The sequence below is a fragment of the Bombus bifarius genome, unplaced genomic scaffold, assembly GCF_011952205.1.
Source record: "Bombus bifarius isolate JDL3187 unplaced genomic scaffold, Bbif_JDL3187 scf7180000007973, whole genome shotgun sequence".
Lineage (NCBI taxonomy): Eukaryota > Metazoa > Arthropoda > Insecta > Hymenoptera > Apidae > Bombus > Bombus bifarius.
Window position 1 is genome coordinate 2,582,822 of NW_022884359.1, and position 13,392 is coordinate 2,596,213.

Below are 13,392 nucleotides of genomic sequence, written 5' to 3' on the forward strand. Positions count from 1 at the left end.
CTATCGCTTGCCAGACAAAATAAAAATATCTCACTTTCCAACTAAAATAAAAATAACACAATTCAGCACGAAAGAAGGGTCGAGCAAGTGGAAGAATAAAAAATCTGCGACATATCATCTCCGTAGATTCTACACTTTTATTGCTAACAGTTTCCTGGCGTCCAGTTTGTATGCGAATTTTCACCATTTCCAAAGTGCACGTATTGTGCGTTCTTTCGTTTTCCAAATAAATTAAAAATAACACTATTTTTATGCTGAATTGTGTTATTTTTATTTTTATGCTGAATTAAGTTGAGCAAGTGGAAGAATAAAAAATCTGCAACATATCATCTCCGTAGATTCTATACTTTTATTGCTAACAGTTTCTTGGTGTCCAGTTTCGCTGAGAATTTTCACCATTTTCAAATTGCACGTTTCGTTCCTCCTGCCCAATTTTCTGCCCCTCCAAACCATGCTCCCTCCATGTGCATAGTTATGCTGGATCCTAAGTAGTCAGTGCCGATCGACAAGTAGCCATCGTTTGCCTCACAACGAAAAACTGATTTTCATAGATCGAACGTGGAAGTCCATTCGTGCGTGATCCTCCGTACGACACGAACGTCGCGAAAATTAGACGGAAGTCGACAGAACGGGGCGTGGTTTGGTTAGAAGTTGGAAAATTTCGTTCGTCGGTGTAGCGAGGTGAATCCCAGGTATCTCTAGGATCGAGCTAAGAAAGTATAAAGCAGGAGGCAAGGAGAGTTTACTCTGTGGGGAGAGTCGTCGTTTCACGCTCTTAAGCTGAACGTCGGTTTCGATTCGATCTCCGCCTCGGTCACTTTACTGCTCTTTCTCAGCTACAAAGTGCAGATCGAGATCAAATTTCTGCCAGATACTCGGCCAACTGCAACCTGGCAAATTGGAAATTTTATATTTCAAGTGTATATTGTACGATGGAGCTTGTCGAGTTTGATGGAGCGATATTTATGCCACGTTGGTCTATTTTGTAACGATATTGGGAATGTTGATACGAACAATGGTAAAAATTAGTTCAGAGGAATTTCTAATGACAACGAGAAATAACAACGCTGTTAATGACGAACGAAATGTCAATTATATCAATGACAAGAGCGACGAGAATGATAAAAGTACAATGACGACAAAAAATTGCAACTTTAAGTTAGACATTGTTCGAAAAGATCGATCGATCGTCTTGTTTATTAAGAGAATAATAATAATTTCAGCTTCTCGAATAAAGAAGCATATTGGTAAAAAATAATTAGTTAAAGCAATGAAAAATAAATTTATGAAACATATATGACATTTCTGTTGCTTTTACAGACTTTCACGAATTATTATATTGTTTGAAATATTCATAGCATGTCCGACAATTAATACAAAGTACTGCTGCGTATTTAGCGAGACTAAACAGAAGTGAAATTTTTTTATTCCACAACCAGTAAAGCATCGCCGTGAGGAATAAAATACGTAAAACTTTTTAATTCGTTTATCTGAATATTTTCATGAAATTCTTTTCGTTCCTACGAACGTTTCGTGGAACACGATATACAATTTACGAGTTCTCGGAAACCAGTAGTATATATCAATGATATATATCACTTTGAAGAGATGCGGATAAACAACTGAGTTCACAGAAAATCTGCACAGAGAACGCTTTCAAAGATTATTCCTCGTATTATTTGTACCGTTTTGTTTATATTTATTTATATCTATTAAATTTGCCAACATGTATATTTTATTCGACAATAAATTGTTTAGATCAGCGAAAAAGGTTTTTTTATGCGAAAATCACTCATGAAATTTAGTAGTTTGTGATCGATCATTTATTTCGTATATGTCACGAAATATCCGAAAATCGATAATCACGGATGCGATTGATATGGGAAATTGAAACCTTCGAGCATCAACTGCTGTCCAGCGGACGCGAAATTTTCCGAAGTAATGGAAAGGATTCTCCATTAGGATCGAAGATTGCTAATAAAATCTAATTTTTGTTAATCTATGGCTTTACGAGGAGTTATACAGGGTGGTTGGTAACTGGTGGTATAAGCGGAAAGGGGGTGATTCTACGCGAGAGAACAAGACGAAAATATAGAATACAAATTTAAAAATTTAAAAATTTAAAAATTTAAATATTTAAAAATTTAAATATTTAAAAATTTGAAAATTTAAATATTTAAAAATTTGAAAATTTAAAAATTTAAAAATTTAAATATTTAAAAATTTGAAAATTTAAAAATTTAAAAATTTAAAAATTTAAAAATTTTAAAAATTAAAAAAATAACGTCAATCGAGATCGAAAGATCTACAGTGAGATCCGTTATAACGAGACGTAATAAAGTGCACGCGTACCGAGCGAAAATTCAAAGTCGATTTTCTCGAAAACAAAGCCTCGAACGAAAAATTTTTATTCTATATTTTCGACTCCTTTTTTCGCGTAGAATCACCTCCTTTCCGCTTACACCATCAGTTACCAACCACGCTGTAGAATTTCCAAGAACCGATAATCACTCGTTCAATTAATCAACGTTGAAAATTGAAACTCTGTGTTCAAGACCGCCAATTCGTCTTTATCCGACAAAGAAATTTTCGAGACGATGAGAAGAATTGTCAAAGGAAGATCATCAGTTAAATCTAATTTTTATTTAACGGTGGCTCCAGGACTTCCAAGAACTGGTCGCTCTGAACGTAATTAGAATTTAAAACTGGGTGCTCCGTGTAAATTTAAATTTATTATCGAAAATTTCCAAAAGGAGTAAAAAGGATTATGAAAGGAAGAAATTGCAATATCAATTTTAGTTAACAATGGCTTTAAAATTTCCAAGAACTGGTCGTTCTAAGTGTTGGAAATTGGAAACTGTAAATTTAAAAACCTTCAATTTCTTATCATCCCCCCCCCAAAAAAAAAAAATTTCCAGAGCAATCAAAAGCACTTGAGCTTCTCCGATGAATTTAGGATGTCTTGCTACGGTTATCACTAAAATCCAATTTTTGGTTACCCTGTGGCTTTACGAAGGACCGCACGTACGGCAGAATTTCCAGAAATCGTTAATTGCGAGTGTAATTAATATCGAAAATTGAAAGCCACTGTTTCGAACGTACCATGGTTTTCTGCGCCATAAAAGTCAAACCAAAGAGGCAACAGCCAACTAGAAAAGGTAGCGGCGGATAAAAATCTTGCGAGACAACAGCTACGATATCATGAAAGTTAAACAACAACGTTACTGGTAATTTGATGAAGGTTCGAGCAAAACAATTGTGTTTTGTCGTTTTTTTTTTCTGTCCAATGTTCGTTTTTCGTCGACATCTACTTTTGAGGCTGCAACCGCTATCTTTCTAATCCCGAGGAAACATCATGCGCGACAACCGTGAAATAAAGGAAATGAAAAAATATTGTACAAAGTTTACGGAACGTGTAGGTACATCGTGTGCTTTCCATTAGAAGCAGCACTTCTACCGGAAGATGTATCTTGTTTTTCTTTTTTTTTTCTTTTTTAGTTTCTTTCTTTTGATTTTCCCATGGGAGAAGAAATAACGAAGGGTAAAAGAAAGATGGTGTGAAAAGAAAGTTTCTGTGGACGTCGACAAGACGGGAATTTAACTTTAATGAACTCGTATTGTCTTACAAACTACGTTTTCTTTTTTTTTTTTTTTATTTCGTGAATGCGATATTCAAATAGAGGAGATTGTTTTTTTCTAATTAGGAATTTTTTATAATTAACTGTCAACCTGTTAAAGAAATGTAATTTCTTTAGATTTCTCGCGAAAATGTATGAACTGCTGTGTGAAGTGAAAGCGAAATGACATTCGTTTAAACTTAAGTTCCTCCTTCTCCAGGAATTTTGAAAGAGTAAATTACGAAATTTTCAGGAACTATCTTGTAATTCAGTAATTTTTATACTTTCTTTGGGTTTCGTTTAAAAACAAAACGAATCTACGAAGTACACAACTAAAATGAAAATTCTGCAGTAATAGAATAGAATTGTTAAATTAAAGAAAATTTGTTTAAATTCTAGTCCTTTCGTTCCAAGAAATTAAAAAATAATTGGTTAAAGCACTCGCAATAATTGTCTTTCAATTTACTGACTGTAAATATTTTCTTTAACCTCCCCCTCGGAGACGCGAAAATATTCAAATTCCTTTAAATTCGAATCCTGTCATTTCCAGAAGTTTTTAATAATTTCCTATCAGTCTACCAAAAAAAAAAAAAAAAGAAACAAGTTTTTCCGAAGCACAGAGTTGTATAATTCTTCGCAACAATAAAACTGTGTCAAACCAGGAGAAATTTGTTCCAAGAATTTGTAATATTTACATGTCAATTTACTAAGAAGACAAACGATTATCGAGACACAGAACCATAATTATACCTGCAACAATAAAAAAAAACTGTGTCAGTTCTTTAAGATTCTTTTAAAATTTTAGTCCTTCTATTTCCAGAATCTTTGAATAATCATCCATCGATTGGCTAAAATAAAAAGAACGTGTCTTTTCGTAGCATAGAACTGCGTACGATCCTCTGCAACAGTAAAACCGTGTCAAATAAAAAGAAATTCGGCTAAATTTAAATTCTTCCATTTCCAGGTATTTTATAGTGTCGACGATCTCATATCCTTTCTTTCTTTTTTTTTTTTATTTCTCATGTTATAGGGTTCCTACGGGATCGTAAAGCTAGTTTACAACGAGGAGGACGAGACTCACTACGCGATGAAGATTCTCAGCAAGAAGAAACTGATGAAGAAGGCGGGAATCTTCGGTAGAATGGCTCCGGGAAAGAAGGGTGCGGCTAACCCTTTGGCGAAGGTCTACAGGGAGATCGCGTTGTTGAAGAAATTGGATCACCTAAATGTCGTGAAACTGGTGGAGGTTCTCGACGATCCGGACGAGGACAACCTTTACCTTGTTTTCGAATTGGTCCAGAGGGGCGAGGTACTTCAGGTGCCTACCGATAAACCACTCGACGAGGAGACTGCCAGGAAGAATTTTCGTGACGTTGTAATGGGCGTCGAGTATCGTAAGTCATTTACGAAGACATAATTAAATACGTTGGCTAACCACAGAGAATCTAAGAAACAATTTAAATTTAAGTAAATTTGGTAAAAATGCTTCAAGTGTTTTATTCTGTTATTTATTCAAATATGTCACATTGTTACTTTATCAAATACTTTAACCTTAGCGCGTAACACAATTATTTGTAACTTGAAAAATAAGCCTCGAAAGATAGTTTCGTACAAGAACTATTTTCATTGTTTCAATGTTTCAAATCGACCACCTAATATCTTGTGACACCCAGTATAATTACTAGATCACGAATTCTTATGCAAATTTATATTGTTGTGAATACTAAAGAAGCGAAACCAGATTTCTTTCACGTGTACATAATATAGTCAGAAGTTTACGTTGCATGTTTTGTCTGCTCTTTTACAGAATACATTCTCTGAATATTTTTACACATTCAAATTATTCATGGATGCATAAAAATCTGCAATCTAAAGCCTCGTCTCTACCGAAGCAACATCGAGCAACCTTTTGTCGCCTCTTGTTGCTGCCCGTGCCAAGTTGCAAGAAATTTCCGACGAACAGCCACAACCTATAGAGATATTTTTGTCCACGCTGAAGCAACGATCGAGCGGCTGTCTTTTCAAGTAATAGGAGCAACAACAGAAAGTTGCTCGACGTCGGTTCAATAGAAACGAGGCTCAGGCCCACAGTCCACGAGGTCAAGCTTCGTACACTCGTATTAGATGCAACGATGCTGAGAGTAGCTTGAAGCTTCCATTCGGCGGTCATTGTAACGCACACCTGTCCACGAAACCGCAGCGAAACCGTCTTCGTCGTGACGATTGGCGTTAACATTACGTCAGTACGTTGTAACCTCGCGTCATAACACGACATCAGTGGCGAGACGCAGACTACAACGATACAATGAAACGTGGTGATGAGTCAATGCCTCCTCGTCATCGTTTGATATTTTCATAGCGATACAAAATGTATTTTACTTCGCGCTTCGTACATCGACAATTGGAATACGATTGTGGCGTAAACGTATCGCCGTGTCTAACTCATTTGCTACATGGCTCTACTTAACACGACTGATGCCTGTCACCGCGCGCGGTCGCTCGTAGGTGCAGTAAACGACATCCGAATTCTTCATGGAGTTTATCGAAAATTATTTACTGTTCAATGTTACTTCGCGAACATCGCATCTTACATTCTTTATAACAGAGGAAAAAGGTAAAAATTATTTGGATTAAAATGGAAATAAAAAAAAGCAGTCGCAGCGCGCGTAATAATCCGCGCTTGATGATAGAAGACAGTCGCAGTGCGCGGATTAATCCGCGCTTGGATGCAACTGGACTGATAAACTTCAAATAGGCTTCTGTGAGGTGACGCTTCGCCGACAGTGGGTTAATAATTATATTTAATAATTATAATAATTATATTTAATATATCGCGTGGGTGTTCTTAAAGTTCATTGACCTTGCATTGTCGCTGTTGTTGTTGCTGTTTAGTGCACTACCAGAGGATAGTCCATCGTGACATAAAGCCGAGCAACCTGTTGGTAGATAGCGACGGTCGCATCAAGATCGCGGATTTAGGTGTCAGCGCGGAACTGAGAGCATCCGGAGAATTATTGTCCGGACCAGCCGGGACTCCAGCGTTCGCGGCACCCGAAACAACCACGCCTGGCGCCCATTATTCTGGAACGGTAAGTACCATCGGCGTACGAGGCTATCGTCTGATCGATTTTCAATTTCGCCCCGTATTTATAGGCGGCGGAGAATTATGACGCCTGCTCTGTCTCTCTCTCTCTTTCTTTCTCTCTGTTCAGTCGTGTCGGTATCCTTGGGTGCCACCGTTCCGCTTGAATTTCGCGATGCCACAATTGTGATCGTAAATGGAGGACATCCATGACTGATCTTCTTTCGCAAGTGAACATAGGAAAAAGGATATGATAAGTCACATTTTCGGTTGTTCGTAGTAGGATTTGGTGTAATTTTATTGGGTCATTCCCTAGAAGCCTTCTAGGACGATTTTTATTAAATAGCTGTTAAAATTGGTTTTTTAGTAAATTTTAAGAATTAAGTGCGGTGTGTGTGATACTCTATTTGAAACGAGATAAATGAGATTCGAAATGAATTTTCCGTGCAAATCTTATTTGAAATAGAGGCTATTGTTACGTAGAGAATTGGCTACTTTAAATAAAATAACAAATAATTTGCATTTTAAATGTCGTATTTCGCACGCATTTGAATAACAAACATTATTTCGCAATACGACAACGCTTGCTCTCAAAATTGTTTTCTTTCCATTTGCTCATAGTTGATAGGATTTTTTAAGATAAACATACAACAAATTGTGCAGTTAAAACGATTCGTTGTTTCAAATGGTTACTCTCTTTATCTCTTTCTAAAGTGAAACTTAACGATCCTTGTCGTTGAGCATCAAATTAATTGATGAAACGAACATTTACTTTTGGGGTTAAGCATTTTTATCGTCCTGTTGATTACATCTCAAAAATATGTTTATAATGTTTGTGTCTTTTTGTAAAATTCCATACATCTACTGTCTAGTTTTAAAAGAAACTTGTAACTGATCTAAAATTATTCCTTTTCTTAATTACGTTGCATTGACATAATTAGATTATGACGCTAACAGCGATATCGTTTATGCCAAGCAAAAAACCTGTATGATCGCGGAATTAACGGTTAATCAACTTTAATTAAGAACGTTTGGCATAAATGCAAATGAGTGTACGTAAACTAACTTTGAAAAGAACAGACGAAATTTGTTTTACGGTGCACGTGCTTATGCAAATGTGTAATTTATAAAAAAAAAACTAGAAATACTCTTTCCCCACATACGAGGAAAGTGACTCTCGGAATCTGATTATGTAACGTAATTTACATAATACAACTGCAACAGCGAACACGCGAATCTCAAGTGAATTCGCTTAACTGCTTGAATAAGAAAGAATAGAATGTTCCATAAACGTGTCATAAGTCTTTTGCTGGGTCATCATCATCTGAAACTCGTCAACAAGATCTATCGATCGTACAAAGAACAAGTAAATCTTAAGATATTGCAAAAAACCAATTTGTAAAATGCGGTTTAAAGGAAGCAGGATCTTAAATTTTTAATTCATACAGATATCATTTCTTTAATTTAACGTGTTAAAACATAGGCTTCTGTGTATGTGTATATTTCTAAAATTATGATATACACTGTCAGAAAATGCGAAAAAAGAAATGTTAAATTATTCATAGGTTTATAGCTCAATACCACGTTAAATGCATAGGCTGAAAAGCATGATCAAGCTTTGGCCTAATTGTCCAATCGGAAACGTTTCTTTGTACTTCAAGGTCACTTGCATATTTCACGAACAGTACAAAAGATCGATGTCACTCATGCCACGTACTGGCTCCGATTTGGATGAAACTATGTGAGCCTGACTAAACAACCATAAATAGTAGATTCGTATTTTTTCTTCTTTTTTTTTTAGCTGTGGTAACTCAAGTTTAAGGGGTGAAACTACCCTCCAAAGTACGATCCTTTAAACGTGAACTCGGGAAGGTTTACGTAAGTGGGACAAATTTTTTTGAATGAAAATGAAATGATTTCTGACATGTTAAAAGAAAACGCTGTGATCAGTAAAGGTTTTTGAAAAATGTATAAAAAATATTGTTCCTTCAAAAAAAGAAAAAAGAAAAAAAGAAATAGTAACTGTGCAACTAAACAACTAACTATAATAATATAATAATAAGTAACTAAAATAAAAAAGATGGCATTCTGTATTGCACAAGCAACGATGTACACACACGTAGTAAACATATAGTTGACTCGCTGTTTGTATATGTGTGGCCACGTTACACGTACCCTGAAACTTTTTGATAAGAAAGTTGGGTCACATAGGGCCACGCCATTTTACTTAGATTGACCGTGACACGTTCGACGTAACAACTGTGACATCGAGTTTAATTTAACTTTCTTTTATGCTGAATCGTGCCTGAATTAACTTTGAGTCTAGTTGATAAGTCGAGTCCAGTTCGGTTGATATAGTATTTTTAACTCGATTAATTTTTCATTCCACCTACATTTGACGATCAAACTTCCAGTTACTATAAATTGAAACATTGATGAGTTTTTCTAACATTCTCCCGTGTAACATAAAAATTATAATATGATAAATTGTTGTATTAAAATCGTATTAAATATAACGAAACGTAATAAAAGATTATTAATATTATTATTAAATATAACATAATATTTCTCTTGAAAACGTATTTAGTTTTCAAGAAACAGATAAACCACCGCCTACAAAAGTATTAACTTCAATTCTAACGTCTTTAATACCATTGACTCGTCCAGATCAGGTCCACGAACTTAAATGGAATTAAGATCTTCGGGTCTCTTTAATAACCAATAATTAACCTAATTTAGAACAATGTGGGCGTACTTAAACTAGCTACGGGTTGTTAATCTTTGGCTAAAATCAGAACGGTGGTGATACAAGAGAACGATATATATGTGATTCAACTTAAACAGTAAGATAGGATTAACGATCACAACACATTATTACGCTCTCTGTCATACAGACGACCGAACGTGTAATTTGACGTAGACTAGAGTAATTTTATCCCTTTCATGTGTATTTCCATGATTACAACGGGGACGTATCGCGTGACCTTATCGACAAGTCGATCGATTTAGCCAGTGGAGTTGTGGAAAATTCAATGTCCACGAGAGTGACACGTTACCCAATTCATTAGCTGTTCAAGAGCTGTAATTACTAATCAGTTTCTTAACTGGCGATCTTCGAATTTTTGTTTCGTTCTAAAGATAAAAGAGAATTTCAATGGTTTGATAAAAATTCAATTCACATTTTATATTTTCTTCGAGCAATCAGGAAGAATTGTAATATTTGAAGAAAAATCTTAATCAACCATATGATCGGCAATTCTTCCGAAAGTCACGAATATTTAAGCATGAAATATACATTTTATGACACGCTGTCCCGGAACAATTTATAATCCACATTTTGTTGAAACTTTACCAACTCTGTCGTAAAAAGAGCCAGTGAAAATATTTTATGAGTCTCTAACATGGAAAGCTTCCAGATAATAAATTAGTGGGGATACCAACATTAATCTTCCACTCTAAAAGCTAAGAAATAAATGGAAAGTAAAATAAAAGTGGAATTAAAAATTGGGAGCATTTAAGATAATTTTGCATCAAAAACGAATATTTCGTGTGTTTCAGTTATGTGACGTATGGTCAATGGGCGTGACACTCTACTGTTTAGTGACCGGAAAAATCCCTTGGGATGGCGCTGGGAGTATAATTGGTGTCCAAGCGGCGGTACGCAGCGAGCCGTTAAAATTTCCGGAAAAACCCGTCGTTTCGGAAAATCTTCGTGAATTGATCGCGAAAATGCTGGCGAAAAACCCAGCTGAGAGAATCAAGTTATCAGATATCAAGGAACATGCCTGGCTGACCAATTGTGGCGCTGAACCACTGCCAAGCGAGGCTGACAACTGTCGACTTCCGGTTACTGTTACAGACGAAGAAGTAGAACGAGTGGTCACAAGGATACCCAAACTCGACACGTTGATTCTTATCAAAACTATGTTGAAACAGCACAGTTTCCAGGTAAGTGGAATTCTATCGTTTAAATTTGCCGCTATTTGTAACTTGTTAACGTAATTTATTATATGTAAATAAAAATAAATTTTACAATTATGTATGAATGATTCGTGGCGTCGCTGACTTTGCTTAGTATGGTTGAGAAAAAGAAAATAATTTAATTCGATAATTAATGTTTACAAAAATAGTAAGAGGAGGTTAATATTTTATATTTGGCGCTATTAATACACTATTCAAATAATTTGGCTCGCAATTTGTGAATAGCAATTATCGATATTCGATAAATTGTAGATTAGTTCTAGCTCGTAAAGTGAAAACTGCTGTGGCGCAGATCTGCCAACCAGTATCAGGCTTTAATTAATAAATCCCACAACTAGTTTGAAGTATTATGCTACTGATTTAGCCTTTGACAATCCAATTATAGTTTATGGGTTCCGCTTTACTCGAACATAAAATCATGCAACAAATTGCATTTAGTTGACGCACTATAATACCCTTTGTTTCCACGAGTGTTCTATCTAAATATCTTCTAACTCGTGCCTATCGGTAAAGTAGAGATCATCCGTAAGTCACATATACTTTTTCATGTAAGATTAACAACTTTTTATGCATTTGTTCATTTATTTAAACTTCGTATTAAATGATCTATAAACATTTCTCTCTTTTAAAAGTACAAAGAATTGATATTCAATAATATTCACTATTATAAGGCATTTATATGTTAAACTATAGCATTCTAACATAGACATCGTCTGTATAATATCATAGAATTCATTAATATAACATACTTTATGATGTTATTGAAACTATTTTTCTTTCTTTCTTTTCAATAAAAGAGTTACGACGAATCTTTTAGCTGTTTCTTACTTTGATAGTTTTAGACCCTCATATCAGTAGAGAGACGCGCGCATAAATTGGTTCTGACAAATGCACGACTGTCAGCTAATTTCTCTAAGAGGAGAAGGTTAGAAGATGAATTATTATTGATGATCCCAATTGACGAACTTTTCTATTCAACTTGTAAAACTTTTTTTGCCATTCTTTCCTTTTACTTTAATGCTCGAGGTCGTTAAGGCGCCGTTCTATATACCGTGGCAGTTTTCTTACCCCACCCTGGTTATCTCTTCACCGTAGTTTGGGTGATATTAGGACGAAGCGCTAGTTATTGCCAGCTTGTCCCTTATAATTGCATTAAAGGGAAATGGATCCTTTACGTTCGCGTGAGATTGTTCGCCCTTCACCATGGCCAACTGTACGTCGATGCGATAAAAGTCGGAATAACGTAGACCTCGCCGTTAAAGTGCAGCCAACCGTAAAAATTCACTTGACTCTTCGTGATTCTTCGAATATCCCGCGTCGACTAAATACATAGATCCTTCGTGGCTGCAAATGAAGCGATAAAAAGAAAATACGAAAAAAAGTGGTAGATATCGTTCGGATACTGTGAGACCTTATTTTTCCATTTGCGATTAACTTTAACGAATGAAAGATTTCGAAGATATGTACGACTACTCGTTAGAAAATAATAAAAATCGATTTTTAATGTTTTTATTAAATGATTATGAAAACTCGAATCTCAACTTACAGGAACTTCCGAATTCTGCAATAGTCAGGTTATTGTAAGTACCAAATCTTTTTATTGCCTCCGAACTCCCTATTTTATGGTCGTCAGTAAAAAGTTATAAAAGGGTATATAGAATTCTGTGTGGTGGGGATAGCAAATGCTCGACGACCTTAAACGATTGAAACTTTGTCGCGAGCTATAGACAGACTGGAAATCGTCGTCGATTAGGCAACTCCCAGATTCGGATGGGCATGAAAATGAATTTTTTCTCTCATAGAGGCTTTTCATCGAGCACATTAAGCCATTTGGAACAGTCAATCGCGATCACGATAGAAGGCTGTTAGTAGAAATCTATGAAGTATGATAGGAAATGTGGTGAAGACAACAGTAGTTCAGTGACCTCGACCTGTTAAATCTAGAAACTAGTTTCTTTTTCTGTAGGGACCTCAGTTGTGAGTACTATGAAGCCATTTGGATCAATTCAGTCCTAATCATCACAAAAGCTCAGCAATAAACAGTTACACAAGAGACATGGGAATCTGATCTCTAGTGATGGCTTGGCGACTTTGAGTGCCTTAAACTTCGTTACCAGCTGCAGAATCAGTGCAAATTGGGATTAGACAATTGAATCAAACCTTGTTGGACCAGAATATGAGTTCCTTCTCACAAATAGACTGTGCATCGAGTATCATAAAATCGTTCAAAGCAGTTCGGTCTCCGTTACGATAAAGGAATCGGCCATTGAATTTCAATTGCGATCGACATTTGATCTCGCGCTTGGGGTGGCGAGCAATGGGAGGTCAAGCCTCTCTGTTTCTCTGTTTATGATGCGATACTGGCCGCTCCCGTAGCGTAGAAAAGCTACCTCCTGCTCTCGCCACGGCGCCACGTCTCTGGCCTTATTATTTGACGAGCACAGTCAGTCGATATCAGCCGAGTTCAAGGAAGGTTGACGGCTCCGTAAACACGGCAATAACGTCGGTGGAGTGTCGATGTCATAAAAGCGTAAAGCGTTTTTCTCGCTTTATTTTTCTCCCTCTTCTTATCTTTCTTTTTTGTTTTTTCTCCTCTTCTCTTATCAGCTTTCACCAAAGGTTCAAACGATCTCGCGAAAATAGGTCGGAAATTCGCGAAAATTTCGCAAGAGGTCCTTTGAAATCCTACCCTTAGAATCGAGAACAATGTTC

General features: G+C 36.0%; 1 protein-coding gene across 3 annotated transcripts in view; it reads left to right on the forward strand.

Annotated features, from left to right (window-relative positions):
- LOC117216831 (serine/threonine-protein kinase N3) overlaps positions 1–13,392 on the forward strand; it is a 91,587-nt gene that overhangs the window by 76,850 nt on the left and 1,345 nt on the right. For all 3 annotated transcript variants that reach the window (XM_033463911.1, XM_033463913.1, XM_033463912.1), the window contains exons 6-8: positions 4,648–5,011; positions 6,510–6,706; positions 10,258–10,647. In XM_033463911.1, the coding sequence (XP_033319802.1) occupies positions 4,648–5,011; positions 6,510–6,706; positions 10,258–10,647 (951 nt within the window). The remainder of the gene's footprint in view (positions 1–4,647; positions 5,012–6,509; positions 6,707–10,257; positions 10,648–13,392) is intronic.